Source organism: Moschus berezovskii, chromosome 4 (genome assembly GCF_049115385.1).
Source record: "Moschus berezovskii isolate FMDL1 chromosome 4, NW_MosBer_1.0, whole genome shotgun sequence".
Classification (NCBI taxonomy): domain Eukaryota; kingdom Metazoa; phylum Chordata; class Mammalia; order Artiodactyla; family Moschidae; genus Moschus; species Moschus berezovskii.
This window is the reverse complement of record NC_142463.1, coordinates 124,049,436-124,069,062: the sequence shown is the minus strand read 5'-3', so window position 1 is coordinate 124,069,062 and position 19,627 is coordinate 124,049,436. Positions and strand designations below refer to the sequence as shown.

General features: G+C 46.3%; 1 protein-coding gene across 2 annotated transcripts in view; it reads right to left on the bottom strand.

Annotated features, from left to right (window-relative positions):
* The window catches only part of RCSD1 (RCSD domain containing 1), a 72,524-nt gene extending 62,267 nt beyond the window's left edge, over positions 1-10,257 (bottom strand). The window contains exon 1 of one of the 2 annotated variants that reach the window (XM_088835998.1): positions 9,734-10,257. In XM_088835998.1, coding sequence (XP_088692124.1) covers positions 9,734-9,739 — 6 coding nt within the window. In that variant the 5' untranslated portion in view covers positions 9,740-10,257. The remainder of the gene's footprint in view (positions 1-9,733) is intronic. The other variant, XM_055401462.2, reaches the window with a different exon arrangement.
* Between the last annotated feature and the right edge of the window lie 9,370 nt (positions 10,258-19,627).

Here is a 19,627-nt window from a genome sequence, read left to right as displayed (position 1 = left end):
AGATCATGTAAAATGTAATTCTATAATCTTGCTAGACACAATCCTCTCTGAAGGTAGAGATGATCCCAGATAATCTTAAGTAGCTCTTCTCAACCTGCTGACACCATAGTTATCCCATGGGAAAGGGACCAGAGCAGACAGAGATGGCCCTCACGGCCCCATGGAGGGGAGGCCTGGCCCTGCAGACCCTCACGGCCCCAGTGGAGAGGAGCCCCGGCCCTGCAGACCCTCGTGGCCCCGTGAAGAGGAGCCCCGGCCCTCGCCGGACTGTGGCTCTGAGCAGAGAGGGCTCTGGCTGTCATGCCAATACAGTATATATATGTGTGTGGGCTACCCCAGAGGCAGGAAATTAGTCTCACAACAAGAATCAATGAGTTGGCTGTTCATGGCAACCCACTCCAGTATGCTTGCCTGGGAAATGCCCTGGACAGAGGAGACTGGTGGGCTACAGTCCATGGGGTCATAAGAGTTGGACATGACCTAGTGACTACACCACCACTATCCACCCCCAGGACAGCACGGGGAGGAGTGTCACAGCAGAGCTGAACAATAATCAAGGATTGACCTACCAGCCTGAAGCCTCCCACCCTTACAATGAACAGCAGGCTGACTACTGTCATGAGCTGAATGGTGCCCCCTCCTCAAAATATGATCACTTCCCAATCTCTGGGACCTGTAAATATTACATTATTTAGTAAAAGGATCTTTGCAGATGTAGTTAAGGATTCTGAGATGAGGAAATCATCCTGGTTTATCAGTGTGGGTCCTAAATCCAACGATACACATCCTTAAGAAGAGACTCACAGAGTAGAAGGTAAAGGGAACATGAGGCAAATATTACAGTGACCATAGCCAAGAAAGCTGGCAACCACCAGAAGTTCTAGAAGGTGTGCAATGGATTCTCCCCTAGGGTCTCCTGTGACAACTTGGTTTCAGATATCGCCTTCAGAACTGTGAGAGAATAGATTTCTGAGACCGCATTTGTGGTCATGTGTTGTGGCAGTCCTAGCAACTCACACATCTGCCAACTCCCCTGGCTTTAGACAGTAACCCAGAGTACTAGCGTCCCTCTGAGTCTTCCATTCATTCCACATGGGCTTGGAATCAGCCTTGTTCTTGTCCTCCCAAGTACTTCAATTTAGGCTTTTGTGAGGGGATTCAGGAATGACTAGGCAGCAGGGGCCAAAGACTCCTCCAGAATACCTTTTGAGGGCATCATAGAAAGGAAGGCTGGAGGACTGCTGGAGAACTCTCCCGAGTGGGGCAGCGCCCTCGCAGACTTAGTTTAAGATCTCCCGGTACTTGGTGCTTCGGACAGTGAAGCATCCCTACCATCCCCCCGTAATGGAGCTTGCCAGAGAAAACCTAGAAACCAAGCACTACCGGTGTGGACTTAGAAAGCCTCAAGAAGACTATACACAGACATGCGGAGGCGATAAAGTAATTATCAACTTATTTAGACACATGGATCACATATGCCCTGTAGAAGGGAGGTTCCTGGGCTGGGAGCTAGAAGATCTTCATCTTAGTTCTGACTTTGCCACTAACTGACTTTAAGTGTGACCAGTTTCCTCATTTTTGGGTCATGCCATACATTTTGTGGGATCTTAGCTCCCCAACCAGAACCAGGACTTGATCCCAGCCCCTCAGCAGTGAAAGCAAGGAGTCCTAATCACTGGCCCATCAGGGAATCCCTCCTCATGTTTAGAATGAAGGGAATGAAAGAAACTGCTAATATTCCTTCTTGCTCTCAAAACTCTGAGCCATAAAAATGAATTTTTATTTAAACTTCCTTTTTGCCATAGATGTTGGCACTGGTTTCATTCAGAAACACAAGTGGAGCCTTTCAGAAGCCTGTCAGATGTGCAGATGAGGACTCGGAGTAACTCTGTATCAGACCTTAGAAGCCCCAAGCCTTGAGCTGCTGGCCTCCCCGGTGGCCTTGAGCTGAAGGAGAAGTGGCCAGGTCAAGGGGTATGTGGTCTCCCTGTCAGCACATGCTATGGGCACTGTGTGGGCAGCCAGAGCCTCTCTACTATAGGAGGAAGAAAACGGGCCACAGGATCCCACCGAGTAGGGTGGGTTCAAATGTTGGCACTTCTGGTAATCACCTTCCAGACCTTGGGCATATAATTTAATCATATTGAATCCTCAGCATCCTCATCTAGAAAACAGACGGACTAGGACTTTATGAAGATAAAAAGATAAACTTATATAAAACATCTGCATATGGAAGGTGTTCAACAAGTGGATTACCATGACAGCAAGCTTCAGGTTTCTCCTACACTGACATCAGTATCAGTTCAATTCAGTCACTGAGTCGTATCCGACTCTTTGTGACCCCACGGATTGCAGCATATCAGGCTTCCCTGTGTATCACCAACTCCTGGAGCTTGCTCAAACTCATGTCCATCGAGTCGGTGATGCCATCCAACCATCTCATCCTCTGTCGTCCCCTTCTCCTCCTGCCTTCAATCTTTACCAGCATCAAGGTCTTTTCCAATAAGTCAGCTCTTTGCATCAGGGGCCAAAGTATTGGAGTTTCAGCTTCAGCATCAGTCCTTCCAATGAATATTCAGGACTGAATTATCAGTATGGATGCTGAGAAATGGATTTCACACTATCCATCAAAACATATCTCGAAAGTAAGATAGGCCACAAATCTGAAGCTTGGGAATGTATTTCAGACATGGAGGTGGGGGTGGGGTGGCCCCATCAAGGTAGGAGAACTGTCCATTTTACTCAAGTGTTTGGAATAAATTATCACGGGGGAGGGTCTACGGGTGAGGCCCCAAGGAAGCCAGAAGCCCTCTATGGCACGTTGTGAGATGTAAATTCTCAGTGACCTCTGGTGTGGGTGCTTGGGTTGTGTAATAGCAGTCACAAGTCTTGGCGTCTTGTTTCTGTTGCACTGTTTTGCCGGACCCAGCCTGCGCTGAGGCACGTGGCTGGCTGCTGCTCCTGGGCCCCCCTTGGCTTGTGCCTGTGCTGTCTTTGGACAAAGAGGAGAAACGGTGGCTTTTTGGAGCAGGTACAGGCTGTGTGAACACAGTGCGAGGAATTGTAGGAGTGGGGCTGCAGGTGGAGGTGTGAACTGAAAGAGGAGATTACTTTTGTGTGAATGTGGTTAATTCCCAAAGTCCTCCTTCTGTCAGACAAGGCAAGAGGGCTGCGGGGGCGGCTTTGGTTGAGCTGGACCACAGGCATTTCCTTGGGGCCTGGGGTCTATTTCAAATTGGATTTCCTCCTCCGAGCTTTTAGGTGCAGGCCCTGGGCTGAGTATGCTAATCGCTGGGCTGAAATCCCCTGTTAGCTGTGCACCCTCGGGGCTGCCAGGGAGCCTGGGAAGAGCCCCCCCCACCCCTCCCCACCCCTCCCCCACTTGTAGGGGAAATCCCCAGTAGAGGAAGCAAGTTTTCTCTAGCTCCCATTAGAGACGCTGACTTTGAATTCCCACATACCTGAGAACTTATCTTCAATCTTGTACTTTTTTTACGTTGTGTCAAATGTGTATATTTTGTTTCCCCAAATAGAACAGAGGTCCTTTCATGGCAGGAACTGTAACTTTTATTTCTCTACATCTAGCTCCCCAACTTCAAACACCTTTATCTCGATTGATTCTCCAGAAATGGACTGCGTGTAACTCACACGATGTTGTTTCTAGCATCAGTGCTTTGCTTGTCATTCCCTCTAACTGGAAGGCACTTCCCCACTTTCTGCACTGGGTCAACTCCTACCCATCCCTCCAGGCTCCACGTGGAAACCATCTCTCACGGGATGAATCCTAGGCTGGGCATGATGCCTTTCCTCTGCCCACGTGACCTCAAACCCCTGTTCTGCACATGCCTACAGGTGCTGGCCCCACTCTTGGACCAGAGCTGTTCAGAGACCAGCAGGGTAAGACATTCCTCTTCCTGTCTCCACGGCCTGGCCACAGTGGGGCCTCAGTGTATGTCTGCTGGACCTAATTAAAGAACTAGTGTGTTGCATGCTATGAATTATCGATTATTGAAGATCTAGCTTAGGGAAGAGTCGTGATTGCTATCCCAAGGCCAGGAAGGCAGCTCTGATACACTGCAAGCACGTTCAAAATCAAGGGCTAGGGACATCTCGGCTGAAGAGAATGTCCAGCTCCATTGTCTAGAACTTCTCAGTGCTTCCAGCCTGGGGGCCCCAACACTTCACATTGAGTATGCGCTCCGATGGCATCTCAGGAGGCTCATTATAGATGTACAGGCCCTGAAAGCCCATCTCCCCTCTCCTAGAGACGTCCTGGGCCCCAACTGCAGAGGCCCATTCCCTCAAGATAAGATTTGACTCATGCAAGATGAATCTCATAAGCTCAGCAGTCATTTCCCCCACAATTCCCGGGAGATAGATATTCAGGAAACCCAAAAGGCAAAGATGGAGAGCTCAATCCGCAAAAGATCAGGGTATAAGGGCAGTGTCTGACTCAGGTAGATCCACTGGGTACATGAGCTTCTCTGCATCCCTAGAGCAATAATACTGACGCTGGTGACCAAGCCTTAGTACTGATTTAGCAGTTTCATTATATCTTCTGCACAGAGTGATTAAAAACATCTACTTGACTCTGAAGGCCAAAATGAGGAGGATATTTATTTTGTGATGAAACTGACCATTCTACCTCTTAAGGTTTAGGCTGAGAGAAAAACTGCAAGCTTTCCAGAGGTTCAGTGGTACCTAATTCCCTCGGCAGCCCCAGTCTCTGTGTCTTGTTTCCTCCTTCACTATATGGCAGTTAGAGATCGTTTCATTCCACCCAGAGCCCTGAGATGTTTAGAGTCTAATGAAATGAGTCGAGGTGGTCAAGCTGATCCTGCAAACCTAAAACTATTACTTTAGGATGGCAGATTTGCCTTCAGATTTCTCTGGAACCAAAACGTTCTCTTGAGGCCCTAATAAGATTACCGGGCTGCTGAGCTTCCAGTGTTCAGATTTCCCACGGAACCGCACTTGCCAGCTTCTGGCTCCCCTGGCTGTCAGCAGCCACGCTGTGGACTGGGCTCTGAAACCTGACTCTGCTCCGGGAATGTATGCTCACCCCCTCCTGTGACAGTGCCTGGGCCCTTCCAGTCTGCCTGCTGGAACTTTCCCTGTCATTGTGGTCCTGGGAATGGAAGTGTCTATTAAGTGGAAGCCAGTGGTACTTTGAGGGTCCTACAGAGTGGGAGCCAGACAGGAATGTGGGGGGGGGGGTACTTGGGCAGGCCTGCAAGTCCACTGAGCCAAATTCCAGCTTCCAAAGGCCAAGCAATCCCTTAATATGGCCCATCAGTCAGTGGCCAACATATGGCTCAGTGAGAGGGTGGGCCAAAACCAGCAACGGCTGTTGGTGAAACTGTGGCAGCAGATATTTAATGAAGTGCGGGAATTCCCTGGTGGTCCCATGGTTAGGACTCCAAGCTACCTGGCACAACATCCCCCCCACCCCAATTAATGAAGTAAAAAGATATCATTGGAAAAAGTAGGTTACAAAATGGATATATGTACCAGTATATACACATACACACACCCCTGTCATTAGTAATACTGATAACCTGTGAGGATGACAAGATAGCCTGAGAATATTTACCATTCATCACACAAGATCCAGTACATAATAAAAGCTCCATAAATACTGAATAAATGGATGAATGACACTATCTGGAAAGCACTGTGGAGTTACCTCAGAGAAAAGGGCTCATTAACTGTCTCCATCTAAATTGGAAATTCATTACATGTTCAGTGGCAAAATTAAACCTTTTAAAATACTCTCAGGTTATCCGGTAGAACCTACAACATCTATTTAAGCAACTAAGAGTACTGGTGTTGGAGAAGACTCTTGAGAGTCCCTTGGACTGCAAGGAGATCCAACCAGTCCATCCTAAAGGAGATCAATCCTGGGTTTTCATTGGAAGGACCGATGCTGAAGCTGAAACTCCAATACTGTGGCCACCTGATGTGAAGAGCTGACTCATTTGAAAAGACTCTGATGCTGGGAAAGACTGAGGGCAGGAGGAGAAGAGGACAGCAGAGGATGAGATGGTTGGATGGCATCACCGACTCAATGGACATGGGTTTGGTGGGCTCCAGGGGTTGGTGATGGACAGGGAGGCCTGGCGTGCTGCGGTTCATAGGGTCGCAAAGAGTCGGACACGACTGAGCAACTGAAATGAGCTGAACTGAACTGAACTGAAGAGTACTGGTTTGATTTTGATGTACAAAGTCTCCAGCTCTTTCTCTACTATACACTTCTCCATTCTGAGTTCCTATCCAAAGTAACTTCACCTATCATGTCTTCTAGAGAAGAATCATATTTTCATCACGAGAGGCCTGTACCCTCATGGTAGGCTGGACATTCCTGGTTAGAACAACCTAAACCAACATATCTAAACCGTGTTGTTGATGTTTTTAAACTGATTTTCTCCCATCTTCAACTATTTATTTATTCATTCAACAAGCATTTGAGTGCCATCAGGCACTAGATATATGTGGCCCCTGTCCTTGAGGAAGTTTCCAGGGAGAGAACCAGGTAAGCAGAGAGTTACAGGTCTGTCCAGTACTCTAATTCAGCTTGAAAAAAGTGCCCTGAATGTGCTGTAGAGTCTGAGGGCATCTGTACAGGCTTCCCGAGGTGGAGATATCTGAGCTGCAGATTGAGAGGGGAAGAGTTCCTGTTTCTGTTAATTCATTTATCAAACAAGCTCGTCTCAAGAAATTATATGATGATCTAGGCACTGTGCAAACTTCTGGAGACCTAAAGACCAGTAAGAGAGTTGCTGCATACAAAAGGCTTATTACAGAAGTGTAAAAGCTGTACTGCCACTCTCCTTGGCATCTCAGAGAACCCTACTCACCTGGGCACCCTGACGAGCCCAAACCCAGAAGTCATTTCCGGTTTCTTATCTAACACACGGTCTTTATTCTTCTGTTGTTTTCATTCTCGTTCTTTCAAAGTCAGAATATGCCTGGACTCAGAGTGGCTCTTGAGTCTGGCCCCCTTGTTCAGTCTATACGCTTGCATTTCTGCCATATCATCCCTGCCATAAGGCGGATGCCATCTTACTCAACACCACTCAGAATTTCTTACTGTCCAAGCAGCAGAACCCAGGGCCATCCACTATATGGCTTTGAGGGCTGCGGCTAGCCTCTGTCTGAATCAGAAAAAGGCATCCCTTTGGGGTACAGCTAGGCAAGGAGACTTTTTACAAAGTAAACTAACCCTTTCTTCCATATGGCTTGAATTCCAGCTCCTACTCACCTACTTGGGCAGCATCCACTATACTCAGAGGCCCTGTGGTTTTTATCTTATTACTTTCACTTTTTTTTCTCTCTCTGCTTCTTCATCTTCCTTTCCAGCCAACTGGCTTACTTTCTGCACAAAGCTGGCGTGTTCTCCATGCAGCCATTTCTTATGGCTTCTCCTCCTCACCACCCACCTTTCTTTGAAGACTTCTTTTGAGTCTTACACAGAAATGTAAGAAATACTGAAACACTATAGAATTTAGGGTCTGCAAATGCCATACCTTAAGGCACTTATGCATTTGAAAACTATGCACATGACAAGATTAGTCTTTTTTCCCTATTGGATTGTGAACTTTTAAAAGGTATCTTTTCTTGTTTATTCCAGAGGGCTTAAAGAGGGCTGAAATAATGATTGATATTGTTGATAACAGTAAAGTAACTTAAAAAAAAAGAGATTCCCCAAAGACTTCCAAAAGTTAAATGGGTTCTAGAGAATGAATGTTGAGTAAGTCTTACTGGCCTGGTATAAATTACTGGTACTGGGAAGTAGTGTCACTCCGTTTCTCATCAAATATAGTGGCGTTTCTCAAAAGTGAGTTTCACCTCTCAAAAGAGTTTTACTCTGAGATTTTTCAGAAATTCCCAAATCCCACTCCTGCATATCATGTCCCACCATGAAAAAGTTTACTTCCTGGCTAAGAAATGTCACTTCTCCAGCCCCTTGGTTTCCTCTTTACTTCCTTTACCAGTGTTAGCTGTTGGGGTGCTTTTTTCAGGCATTTTGACAAGAGAACTTCAAACGCGGTCACTGCCAACCAGCAAATCCATGCCCTGTACAGACTCAGTGTGAACTGACGCGCTTCCTGACTGGCCCCAGTGCCCTTGTCTTGGCAGAATCCCCTATTAACGACTGCACGTCCGTTTATGGACTGGAGGATCTTCTCTTTTCACCACTCACTTCTCTTTTCAGCCCCCTCTCTTTTCACTTCCACACAGGAAGTTGCTCAGGCAAGTTTCAGGGCCTCTGCCACACACTGTTCCTTCCTCAACTGAAGAAGAAAGCACCTTAGGAAGGATTCCTCTGCGTCTTCTGAGAACAAATTTGGCCCTTAGAAGCAATTTGCTTCTAAGCCTAAGACTTGCTTTGCTCTTATCTCCCATCCATTTCTGCAAGAGATTAAACAGGTCCTAAATTACACTGCACCTCTAGCTAAGGCCTGAGGCACCCTGTACTGTCAGAAGAGGAAACCAACTCTTAAAGCAACTTCTTCAGGAACCTTCTTGTTCGTATGGGCATTCCCAGAGCCATCTCCCTTCTTGGTTCTGAAGCTGCAGCCAGAAAAGATCTTGTTGCTTTCGGCTATCTTTGAGTAGACTGAACACCCACTGCTGGGTTTCCCTCTCACCCTTTCCCAACCCTAATCTGTCCGGAGTTTCCCCAGTTTACAGATGTTTCCAGAGGGTGCATCTTAGCCGCTGGTGGATCCCACGGGCCCCCACACTGTATAAAGACTCTCTGAAGGTGATCCCTGCAGACAGTTGATAGAGCTGGACACTTGACTGCAACTGCCCAGGACAGACCTATTGCCCACACAGAGAAGTCCCGGCGCTTTGCAGGCAGTGAGGGTTGCTTAGAAGAGCCAACCTGAGTTCTGGTGTAGAGCAGCAACGGGGAAGAGTTAGCAGAACTGTGAATCTGGAGAGTGCTGGCGACAGCACTGGGAGCAGCAGTTCAGCTTTTGAAAACGGGAATCACCTTTGCTTTTCTTCTTTTTAAAAGCAAGCCTAAATCTAGCTAAAATAGGCTTAGGGCTAAATGTCAGGTCTATTTCAAGGGGAAAATCTATGGGAGCCTCAAAATATGGAAAAGGCAGGGAGGAGGGGAATACACCAGCCACTCCTCCACTGGAGGGTGGTTCCTGCATCCCACTGGCTGGAACTGTCCCAGGAAAACCCCAGGCAGAGCAGTGGTGGGCCTCACCCTGGAGCCCCCCACAGATATGTAGCCAGCACACCCCAATGCATGCAGGGACATACAGGAAACTCTCAAGTTTGATCAGAAATAGTGCCCTTTGCCCATGAGGGGAGCTTTCCAGAAAGTTCTGAAAGATGTGACAGACAAAAGTGGGACTTGAGAAGCAAGAGGGCAACTGGACTTTTAAAAGTTCAAAAGTGAAGCCCATAGACTAGCTGTGCTTCAGGGTAACAGCTCTGTTTCTCTTCCAATATTCATCTCTGCAGATCCAGCGGCTTCTGATTTATAAAGAGGTTTTGCTCACACATTAGTCCATTTGCACCTTTTTTTTTTTTTTCTGAAGCATTTAAGTCCCTAAGCAAAATAGCTGAACCTCTAGAAAGGCCCCTCCCCTCTGCCTGAGGTCTTCCCGGCCGACCCCCTGCCTGCCGGGAGGGCTCCCCTCGGAAAGGCCGGGGCTAGCCTGCGGAGCTCGCTGCTCGGACCCAGCTCGCGCGCCGCGGGATCCTTTACCTCCATGTCCTTCAGGTGCCGACTCGGCGCCGCCGGCGCGCTCGCTCCGTCCCGGGCTCTCGAGCCGCGCTCAGCGCTCCGCTGCCGCCTGGACCGGGTCCGGCTCCGGCGGGCACAGCGCAGTGCGCGGCCGCGCGCGGCTCGCTGCTGCAGGACCGAGTGCGGCCGCCCAGCCCCGCGCGAGGGAACTAGGAGGGGGAGGAGGGACGGAGGGGACAGAGAGGAGGCGGGGAGGGCGGGGAGCCGGGGAAGGAGGCCGGCGATCAGGGTTTAAATTTAGACACAAATCTAAACAGATACTGTCCCCTCCCGGGGCAGGACTCAGGCGAGGCAGCCACGACTCCATTCATCTGCCCAAACATGGGGCTGGCACAGTCGTCCGGCCCCTCTTTCCCGTGAAGTTCCTCCAGGGCCCGGGGCTTTGCTCGGTGTCAGTCCGCAACCTCTCCCTCCTTTAAATCTCTTCTTTCTTTTCGCGTGCCCTAAAGGTCACGGTGGTTCTCTCCTTCTTTTTATCTCCCCTCTTTTCTGTTTACTCCTTTTATGTGCATCTCTACCCCTGTCTCTCCTCATTTGAAAAGAAACTGCATGGGCCGCATACCTGGTGTTCCCGGCGTTCCTGGGCGGAGAATGCGGACCCGCCCTGACCGTGAAAGGCTGCCCACTCCCCTCCTCCCGCCCCTCAGAGACTGTCCAGGCAGTGCCTGCTCCTTGGTGTTGCAGGCGCGAGTGCCTCCCCCTCTGTCTTCTCTCTTCCTCTCCACCTCTCAGTCTCACATTTTCAGGAGACCTCTGTCCATGGGTCCATCTCTCATCTCTATGTCAGGTGGAGGAGGAGGAGAAAAGGAATCCAAGCAAAGTTTTCCAAGCTCCCTGTCGCAATCTTTTTCTCTGCCCAACTGGATTGATGCATTTGGATTTGTGGGATTTCATCTCCCACAAACTGCTTGTTGCTAAAGGGCCTTTTTGCTGTTCTGGTATTCTTGCCTGGAGAATCCCAAGAACGGAGAAGCCTGGCAGGCTACAGTCCGTGGGGTCGCAAAGAGTCGGACACGACTGAGCAGCTTCACTCACTTTCAAGTGTACTCTAAGAAACAGAGCAAAGGGCAAGATCCCGAACATCCGATTCCCATAGGCCCAACATAGCAATCCTCCCCCAGGGCCATCCCAGCTCCCTGAGCAGCAAAGAGGCTGAAGAAAACAAAGCTGCAAGGAAGGGATAGGGGAACTGGAATCTGGAGCAGCTTCTCTCTCTGCTACCAGTTTACACACTGGTCAGCAGCGCTGCGTGCCCCTTCCGGATCTGGACGCCCCCCAGAGAAGAAAAGGGGAAGCCTTCAGAGACCTGTGGGTGTGAAGAGGACGGGCCCACACGGATGCCTCTGTGTCCTTCTGCAGTGTCCTTGTGCCCACCCCACCCCAAACCCTCACCCAGCTCACTCTGGGAAAGAGACAGTGGGCCAGGTAATCGTGAGCACTGTGAAGAGAGATATGTGGAAAAATGGGTAAAAGAATCCAGCTGAGAGTTTGCTCACACTACAAAGAACTGCCCTAATTCTGCTCTTTATCCCAGTCCTCCCTGAAGACTTTCAGGCACTTAAGATTGTTGCTTTGGGTACCAGCCTTAGAAACATGGCCTCTTCCCTGTAGAATCTTCTAAGACTTGCCTTTCTGAAACACTGATAGCCCTAATGCCAGAGTGTTTTCTAGTTCATTTAACATAGCCTAACCTTTATTTCAGAAGCAGATTGAAGGTTGAATGCCTGCTCTGCTGATTTCTAGCTGTGTTTTCCGAGACAAGTCACCTACCCAGTCTGATCCTCATTTGCCTCACCTGTATATTTGAGTAGGCACTCTGAAAAAAGTAGCTACAATTTTTTTTTTTTGAGTAGCTACTTTTATAATGCTTAGCCTCATGTACAATCTCAAATAAATCGGGACCCAATATTTCTTTTATTCCCAGGCATTCTAAGGCCCAGTGAATGGGATTCTACTCCCAGGAATTAATGGCCAGTCTCTTTCCACTCCAGCCACACAGCTGCAGAAGTGACAGTTCGAGAGCAGAGTTGGCAGCAAGAAAGGGAGTTTCTTGGTACCTTGCAGTGCATACTTGTGCATGTAATTATTTTTCCTTTTTTTCCCCAAATGTGCAGGACTGAGCTGGTGATGGGAGCAGAGTCTCTTCTCATATTTTCTAACTCTGATTCATAGGGCCCTTTCCTTTCTGCCTCCATCTAGTCCTCCTTTCTGCTCAGAATGGGGCTGCCCCAGCACAGGTTTCTGGTTCACAAACAGAAGGGCGGAAGTGCCTACCAAAGGAAACCGTTAGGCTTAGATAGCATCACAGTCACTTAAGGTGACTTGCAGCTGCAGCCACACCCTGCTTGGGCCTTCCCTCAGCCATGTGAGAACCCATGACCACAATGCAGATAGCTTGGCTGCCACCTTGCCCCCGGATCTCAGAATGTGCAGGGTAGGATGCTCCTCCGTAGCTCTTTGGGCCCTAGGAAGAGGCATTTATGAGAGGGAGCGGTGGAAATGGGCAGAGAGGGCTGAGGCCCAGAGCTGCTTCAGCAGTCCTGAGTAGGCAGGGGCTTGTGCTCCCCTTTTCTTCCCCTGCCGCCCCTCCTGAAGATCCCCAGAAGCCAGAATGGAAATAACCCAGGTGGTGAACTGTTTTTGATGGCTTCTCTGGGATTCTGACTCGGTGCTCGGTGTGCTGTGAGGAGCTGACAACCCAAGGGGAAGGGAAAGTGGCTCTGATGGGGTCGTTCCTCCCTGCCTCGAGGGGACTGGTCATCTCACAAGCACTCATTTCCTTTCCTCTCCCTGCTTCACACGCCCTGGTAGCCTAAATCAGCCAAGCAGTAAATAGAGGCCAGCGCAGAATGAAAAACAAGAAACACCAGAGCAGCTTGAGTAGGGAAGCCCATATTACTATCAAATAAATACTGCCAAATACATGTTACTGTTTGGTCAGTGAATGAGTGGATAAACGAGTGACTGAAGCAAAGGATCTTTGCCTTTAAATCCAGTACTTTGGCCACCTCAAGCAACGAGCTGACTCACTGGAAAAGAGTCTGATGCTGGGAGGGATTGGGGGCGGGAGGAGAAGGGGACGACAGAGGATGAGATGGCTGGATGGCATCACCAACTCGATGGACATGAGTATGAGTGAACTCCGGGAGTTGGTGATGGACAGGGAGGCCTGGCATGCTGTGGTTCATGGGGTCGCAAAGAGTTGGACAGGACTGAGCTACTGAACTGAACTGAACTTGCCTTTCAATCAAAGGCAGAGCCTTTTTTCCATAAATGGGTCTTCAATGGGAGAAAAGACCTGGTGAGAGAAAAGATCAAGAGACATCATGGAAGGGTACAAGTTACTTAGCAAACTCACTGGTTTTTAAGCAGAACTGCACAGAGCCGCAGTCAGGCTGTTCTCAGTGAGTGGCCTCACGGTGCTGCCGATTGTTGCCTTTAAACACTGAGAGCGGGAAGCAAACATCCTCTCAGAACTGTGAATACTCACTTTCAAATGTATATACCTAAGCGCTGAGTCCCAGGAATGAGGCAAAAATAAAAAACTCATTCTGCTGTGATTGTCAGTGAGGATCAGAACTGAATAAACTGAAATGAAAGCATCAAGGTTTGAGTGCTTTTATGAGTTCAAGGAATGGTGATGGAGAGTCTCCCAGAGGAAGATGGTAGCACGTGAAAGGTAAACTGAAGTGGAAGGCAACAGGGAGGATGTCGCTGCGTGCAGAGGACAGCCAGCCGGGGCTGGTGATTTCATGAGGAAGTGTTTTGCCTGGCCCTCTGGGAATTGGAAGATTGATTACATAGGGCAATTGAGCAAAGAAATTGATGTGTAGAAGCCAATGGGAGACAAGATTCTCAGTGACAGTGAAGGGAGATACAAATATGCAAGGGGAGTGGGAACTGAAATGAACCCTATGGTATTGGATTGGAATGGGAGGTATTGGTGTGAACTTATGGTTTTCAATCTGCAGATACATATATGTGGGTATGAATGTGTATACATACATACATACACATATTTCTTAGTGTGATCCACTGAGAGGGCCAGGGAGAATTGATACCCCAGTAGCAATCAGTGAACAGAGCCCAGATCTTGGTTTCTAAATACCATTCTTCACTAAAGGAACCAAGGGTCCTTGGAGAAAATGGCTTACAAAGCTGAGGCAGGTAAAGAACAAGATAAGCCTGAAACATTTTGTGCTAGAAAATATGGAAGTGCTCAATAAATGAAAAGAAGATGTTAAGAATATACAGAAACCAGATTGCAGGGGTGCCTAGGACAGTATTTGGATGATATAAGGATCAAAATAAACAATGATAGCAATGCATTGTTGCTGTTGTTTAGTCACTAAATCATGTCCAACTCTTTTGCGACCCTGTGGACTTCTGCCAGGCTTCTCTGTCCATGGGATTTCCCAGGCAAGAATACTGGAGTGGGTTGCCATTTCCTTCCACAGGGGATCTTCCTGATCCAGGGATTGAACCCATGTCTCCTACACTGGAAGACAGATTCTTAACCACCAGCAAAGCTCCAGAAATGCATTAGACCCTTTAAATAAAATAAGAGATCATAAGTCCACGCTGATATAAACAAATATAAATACCATATAAACAAATATAAACAAATTCTTGCCTGGAGAATCCCACTGACAGAAGCGCCTGGCAGGCTACAGTCTGTAAAGAGTTGGACACAGCTGAAGCAGCTGAGCACACATACAGGCTTATCAACAAACAAATAAGTGGATAGATAAGTGGAAGGTTCTTGCAGCACAATGCTGACTAATAAAGGTAAAAACTGTCATATGACAACAATTATAGCTATAATAATTTTAGGTAGAAACATCATTTGATGCTAAATCTAATGGGGTAAAAATGGGGTGAGAAATAGGATTTTAATAATTTCAAATTATCTCCCTATAAAGTATTCATTAATTACAAAGGGGAAAATGTAACTTTTTATAGATAAGCCTGTATGTGTGCTCAGTCACTTCAGTTCTGTCCAACTCTTTGTGACCCTACAGACTGTAGCCTGCCAGGCTCTTCTGTCAGTGGGATTCTCCAAGCAAGAATATTGGAGTGTGTTCCTATGCCCTCCTCCTGGGGATATTCCTGACCCAGGGATTGAACCCACGTCTCCTGCATCACAAGCAGATTCTTTACCATTGAGCTGTCCAGAGATAAGCCTAGCAGATACCATATTAAGAAAGTGATCAAAGCAAACACCATCAGTGATGGGACAAATTGACATCACATGTTACCTGATGGGATGCAATAAGAAGAGCACACCAGGACTTCCCTGTGCTCCGGTGGCTAAGACTCTTTCCTGCAGTGCAGGGCGCCTGGGTTCAATTGCTGGTCAGGAAATTAGATCCCACATGCTGCAACTAAGACCTGGCACAGGTAAATTAAATTAATTAATTAAATGTTTTTTTAAAAAAGAAGAGTAAGACACTATTGCTTCTGTGACATTCTGGCCCAAGGTGCATAACCCGAGTCTAATCATGAAGAAACACTGGACAAGTCCAATAGGAAGAACATTCCTCAAAGCGACTGGTCTGTGATCTCCAAAAGTGCCAGTATCAAGAAGGTCAAGGGAAGGCTGGGGAAGGAGTCTAGTCTACAGAAGACTAGAACCACATGACAATTGGGTTGACCATGTGCTTCTAGATTGGCTCCTTTGACTATCGAGTATTTTGAAGGAATTATACTTTATATGTATTAATACATATATAAAATATACACATATCAAATAATCAAATGTATAATTTAGGCATCTTAAAGTTTTGTCAGTTATATCTCAATAAAGCTGAAAAAAAGAGAAATCATTAGAATTGGCACAACTCTAAGGATCCTAGGTGAAGGATATATGGGAGTTTCTGGTACTAATCTTACAATTTTTTCAAAGTTTGAGATTATTTCAAACAAAAAAGTTAAGGAAAAAGGTGGTGGGGGTGAGAATTGAGCCCTCCTGTTTCTTTTTTCCAGACTGATTTGCTACCCAGTCCCTTCACCATCTGTTCCTCCCCAACCCACCCCCAAAGAGCCACAGGATGGGCCAGGGGCCTTTTGACACTGGTGATAGATAGCAGGCAGAGAGAGACAAGTCTTTTGGAAAGACAGAGGATGGACACTTGATGTGGAAGATTATTCAAGTTTTTTTCATACAGATATCTTTGTGATGTTTCAGTTGTTGCAGCAGACACATGGACTTTTAAAGTTTTGGAGGAGAGTTCTTTTTTTTTTCCTGCCTGTTCCCTGGGGCTTGCCCACAGGATCTCAGTTCTCCGACAAGACCAGAGATTGAACCTGGGTCAAGTCATTGAAAGCCCAGAACTCTAACCACTGGGCTGCTAGAGAAGTCACTGAAGGAGAGATTTAACTTAAAAAAAGAAAAGAAAAAAAAGGACTTCTTTGGTGATCTTTGGCAATCCAGTGGTTAGGCCTCTGAGTTTCCACTGCAGAAGGATGGGTTCAATCCCTGGTCTGGACAAAGATCCCACATTCCTTGTGGCAAGCCAATAAAAAGAAAAAAATAATAACTGATTTTTTTCTAGAAAGAAAGTGGGGTGATATATATAGAAATAAAGGTGGTTTTCATGAAATATTCTTATCACAATTTCTTTGGGATATTGTTAGTAACGTTAAGTGACGCAGTTTTGCCACAAGGACATTTACTAAAATGAATCAGTAGCTTGAATTGGACAGGAGCCTGTCCAAAGCTGGCCTTAAAATGAATCTCACTGATGATTCTACACTAACAAAGTGAAACATTATAAGAATGAATAGTACCCAACTCCCACTTACCACTCATTCTCTGTTTTTGTTTTTTTTTAACATGGACAACAAAGAATTATGTGGAAAGTTTTCTGCACAAAGTGCACATTTACAAAATTCTACTAAAAATCTGTGTTCCCACCTGTTAATTTTTCTTTCCTTCTTGTGGTGGTATCACTATCCATCCATTTGTTCATGCCAGAAACCTGGGAGTCATTCTTGATTCTTCTGTCATCTTTACCAACCAGGTGCTATATACTTTTAGCTCTGAAATATCCTGACATTACTCCCTGCAACCTCCCACCAATCAGTCTTCGCCAGCTTTCATTTGGATTAGAAAACTATTAGATAAAGTTCATCTCCATAGCTCCTAATTATTGTCCTTGCTTCCAAACTTGACTCATCATCTCCCTGCATCTGTTTTCCACTCTACAGGGAGTAATCTTTCTAAAGATTACTTTGAAGGGTGCAACTCACACTCCTAACGTGACCAAGTTTACCTCTCCAGCTTCTTCTCAACAGAGAACACCCCGTACCCAACACTTGAACTATCCTGATGTGCTTTCTGGTCCCTGAATGAGCTCTTTTCTCTGTCTGGAACACATTCCTTGTTTTGCACAAAGCCCAGGGTTAACTCTTATTTATCTTCTGTTTCTCAGATAAGGCTTCCTCCAGGAAGATGGTTCTGACCACCACCACACATCCCCGGTTTCCCACCACCTGGAATAGATGTGCTTCCTATGTATACCTCATGCCTGCACTATTGTTGTCCTTGCAAGAATTACTTTATACTTGCCTGTTTACTTTCTTTATCCTCCCACAAAACTTTAAAGAAAGCGCATATCTTTCTGTCTTGGTTAAAGTTCTAAGGTTGGTGCTGGGTTCAAATTTGGTGAGTTCACATGTTGGATGAGTGAATGGACACTGGCTTCATGCAAAAAATGTAGATAATCCATTTTGTAATCCGGTTCTTGAATGTCCACCTAAAAATACAGTATAAACATGAAAAGGTGTAACACAAAGGATAGCACAGAGATTTAAAGATTAGTGTGGAAACCAGACTTCCTGGGCCTAACTGTGACCCTGATCAAGTTACTTAATTTTGTTCCTGCTTCTCCATCTATGAAATGGGGCTAATGATAGAATTTACCAAATAGAGTTCTAAGAATTAATTGGGTCAATACATGTGAAATGCTTAAAATAATGCTAGCAAAATAGTGTGATGAAGGCTGGGTCATTATTGTCATGAAGTAATCGTAGCAGCAGCTTTTTATCATGAAGAAATTATTGTAATCAGAGGGAAGTCCCAAACACAGCTGCCTCCACAACATAATTCTATGTTCATCTATCAACTCCAAGTTATCTACTTATGATTTTCACCTACTTTTTTTTGGCCACACTACTCGACTTGTGGAATCTTAATTTCCCAACCAAGGATTGAACCCCTTGGCCCTCAGCAGTAAGAGTGCCATGTCCTAAGCACTGGACCACCAGGGAATTCCCAATTTTCAGTTACTTTTAATAAATTTGTCTGCTGGATGCAGCCTCACTTGAAGGAAAGATTCATCTCTGTATCATTTCTTCTCAGCTGTACTTTTTCTGACTGATCTAGGATATTTTATGTTTAGATTCAGTTCTGCATTCTTTGTTTGTACATGCCAAAAATTGAAAAAAAATGGTGGAAACGGAATTCCTCACATCTCAATTCTGAATAAATTTCACTATCTTGAATGTGTTTCATTTTGGAAATCAGCTTTAAGTTACACAGATGTAAATAATGCATACATTTAATGCACAGAAACCATGGTCTTTTTTCTGGTGTAGTCAAGGATTTGATCTTTTTTCCTAACTCTTACCACTTACTGACTAGTCTACTTGCTCTCATCCTGTTGTACTACCTCGTAACTTCTGGTGCCGAAGCCTTTTTCACGATTTTACAGTTTTGGAGTATGTTGTTATTACATTTCCTACGCTCATACATCTACATTCAACTTTTCTGCTTTGTGATGGTATTTGAGACTTTCATATTTTTCTCATCTTGGTGTCCCCAATATTATTCAGTCTGTGAAACCCACACAGGGTCCTATCTTATAACCTTGTCATTTATCTGAGAAGGCAATAATTAATAGACCCTTGAAGGCAATAATCAAATAGACCTTTGAATCAGTGGTGCTTGCTAAGTCGCTTCAGTTGTATCCGACTCTTTGCAGTCCTTTGCGACCATATGACTATAGCCGGCCAGGCTCCTCTGTCCATGAGATTCTCCAGGCAAGAATACTGGAGTGGGTTGTCATGCCCTTCTTCAGGGGATCTTCCCGACCCAGGGATCAAATCAGAGTCTCTCGTGTCTCTTGCATTGGTAGGAAGGTTCTTTACCACTAGCACCACTTTGATGGAAACTAAATGCCAAATGTCCTGAAACAGTGTAAAACTGGATTCTGTGAGGTCCTGAGGAAGTCCAAGAGGTCAAGGATGGAAGGTTCAAGGAGTGCCTTGGGGTATAAGGAAGGTGAAACTGACCTAAGTGTGCTTGGTGAGATAGAGTTGCTGGAGCTCTGGGTGCCTGGAAGGATCGCGTGAGCAGAGGGCTCTTCGAGACTGAGGAGTGGCTGGAGAAGGACAAGAGGATTTGTCAGAGGCCCGCTTTGACTGCTCCTCTCAGGTTTGCAGTGTCTGCTCTGACATGGTACACATTATCCCTTTAAGTGGGTGTTAAATTTAGAATCCATCCTGGCCTCCTCATGGGGAGACTGCTGTCCCTGGAATCTTGTTCTGGGATTGTTTTGTACTTGGTATTTGCCTCCGCAAAAATAGGTGATATTTGCATCTTGAAAATGACTGACCTGAGCACAGTTGCTTCTGGTTTATATTTTCTGTTTCTGTTTCTTTTATTGTACATGGCGGGGATTTTAAGTGGTAAGAAAAAGAAACGGGGTTAGAGTGAGTAGGGGAAGAGACTTGACAACCACTTACCTATAAAGACTCTGTAGGCAAAGGGGCCAAGCTGAGGACTGGGGACTCCAGGACCCTACCACCTGTGTGCTTTCTAAAGGGCAAAGTTGTTTAACCATTCTCATTTTC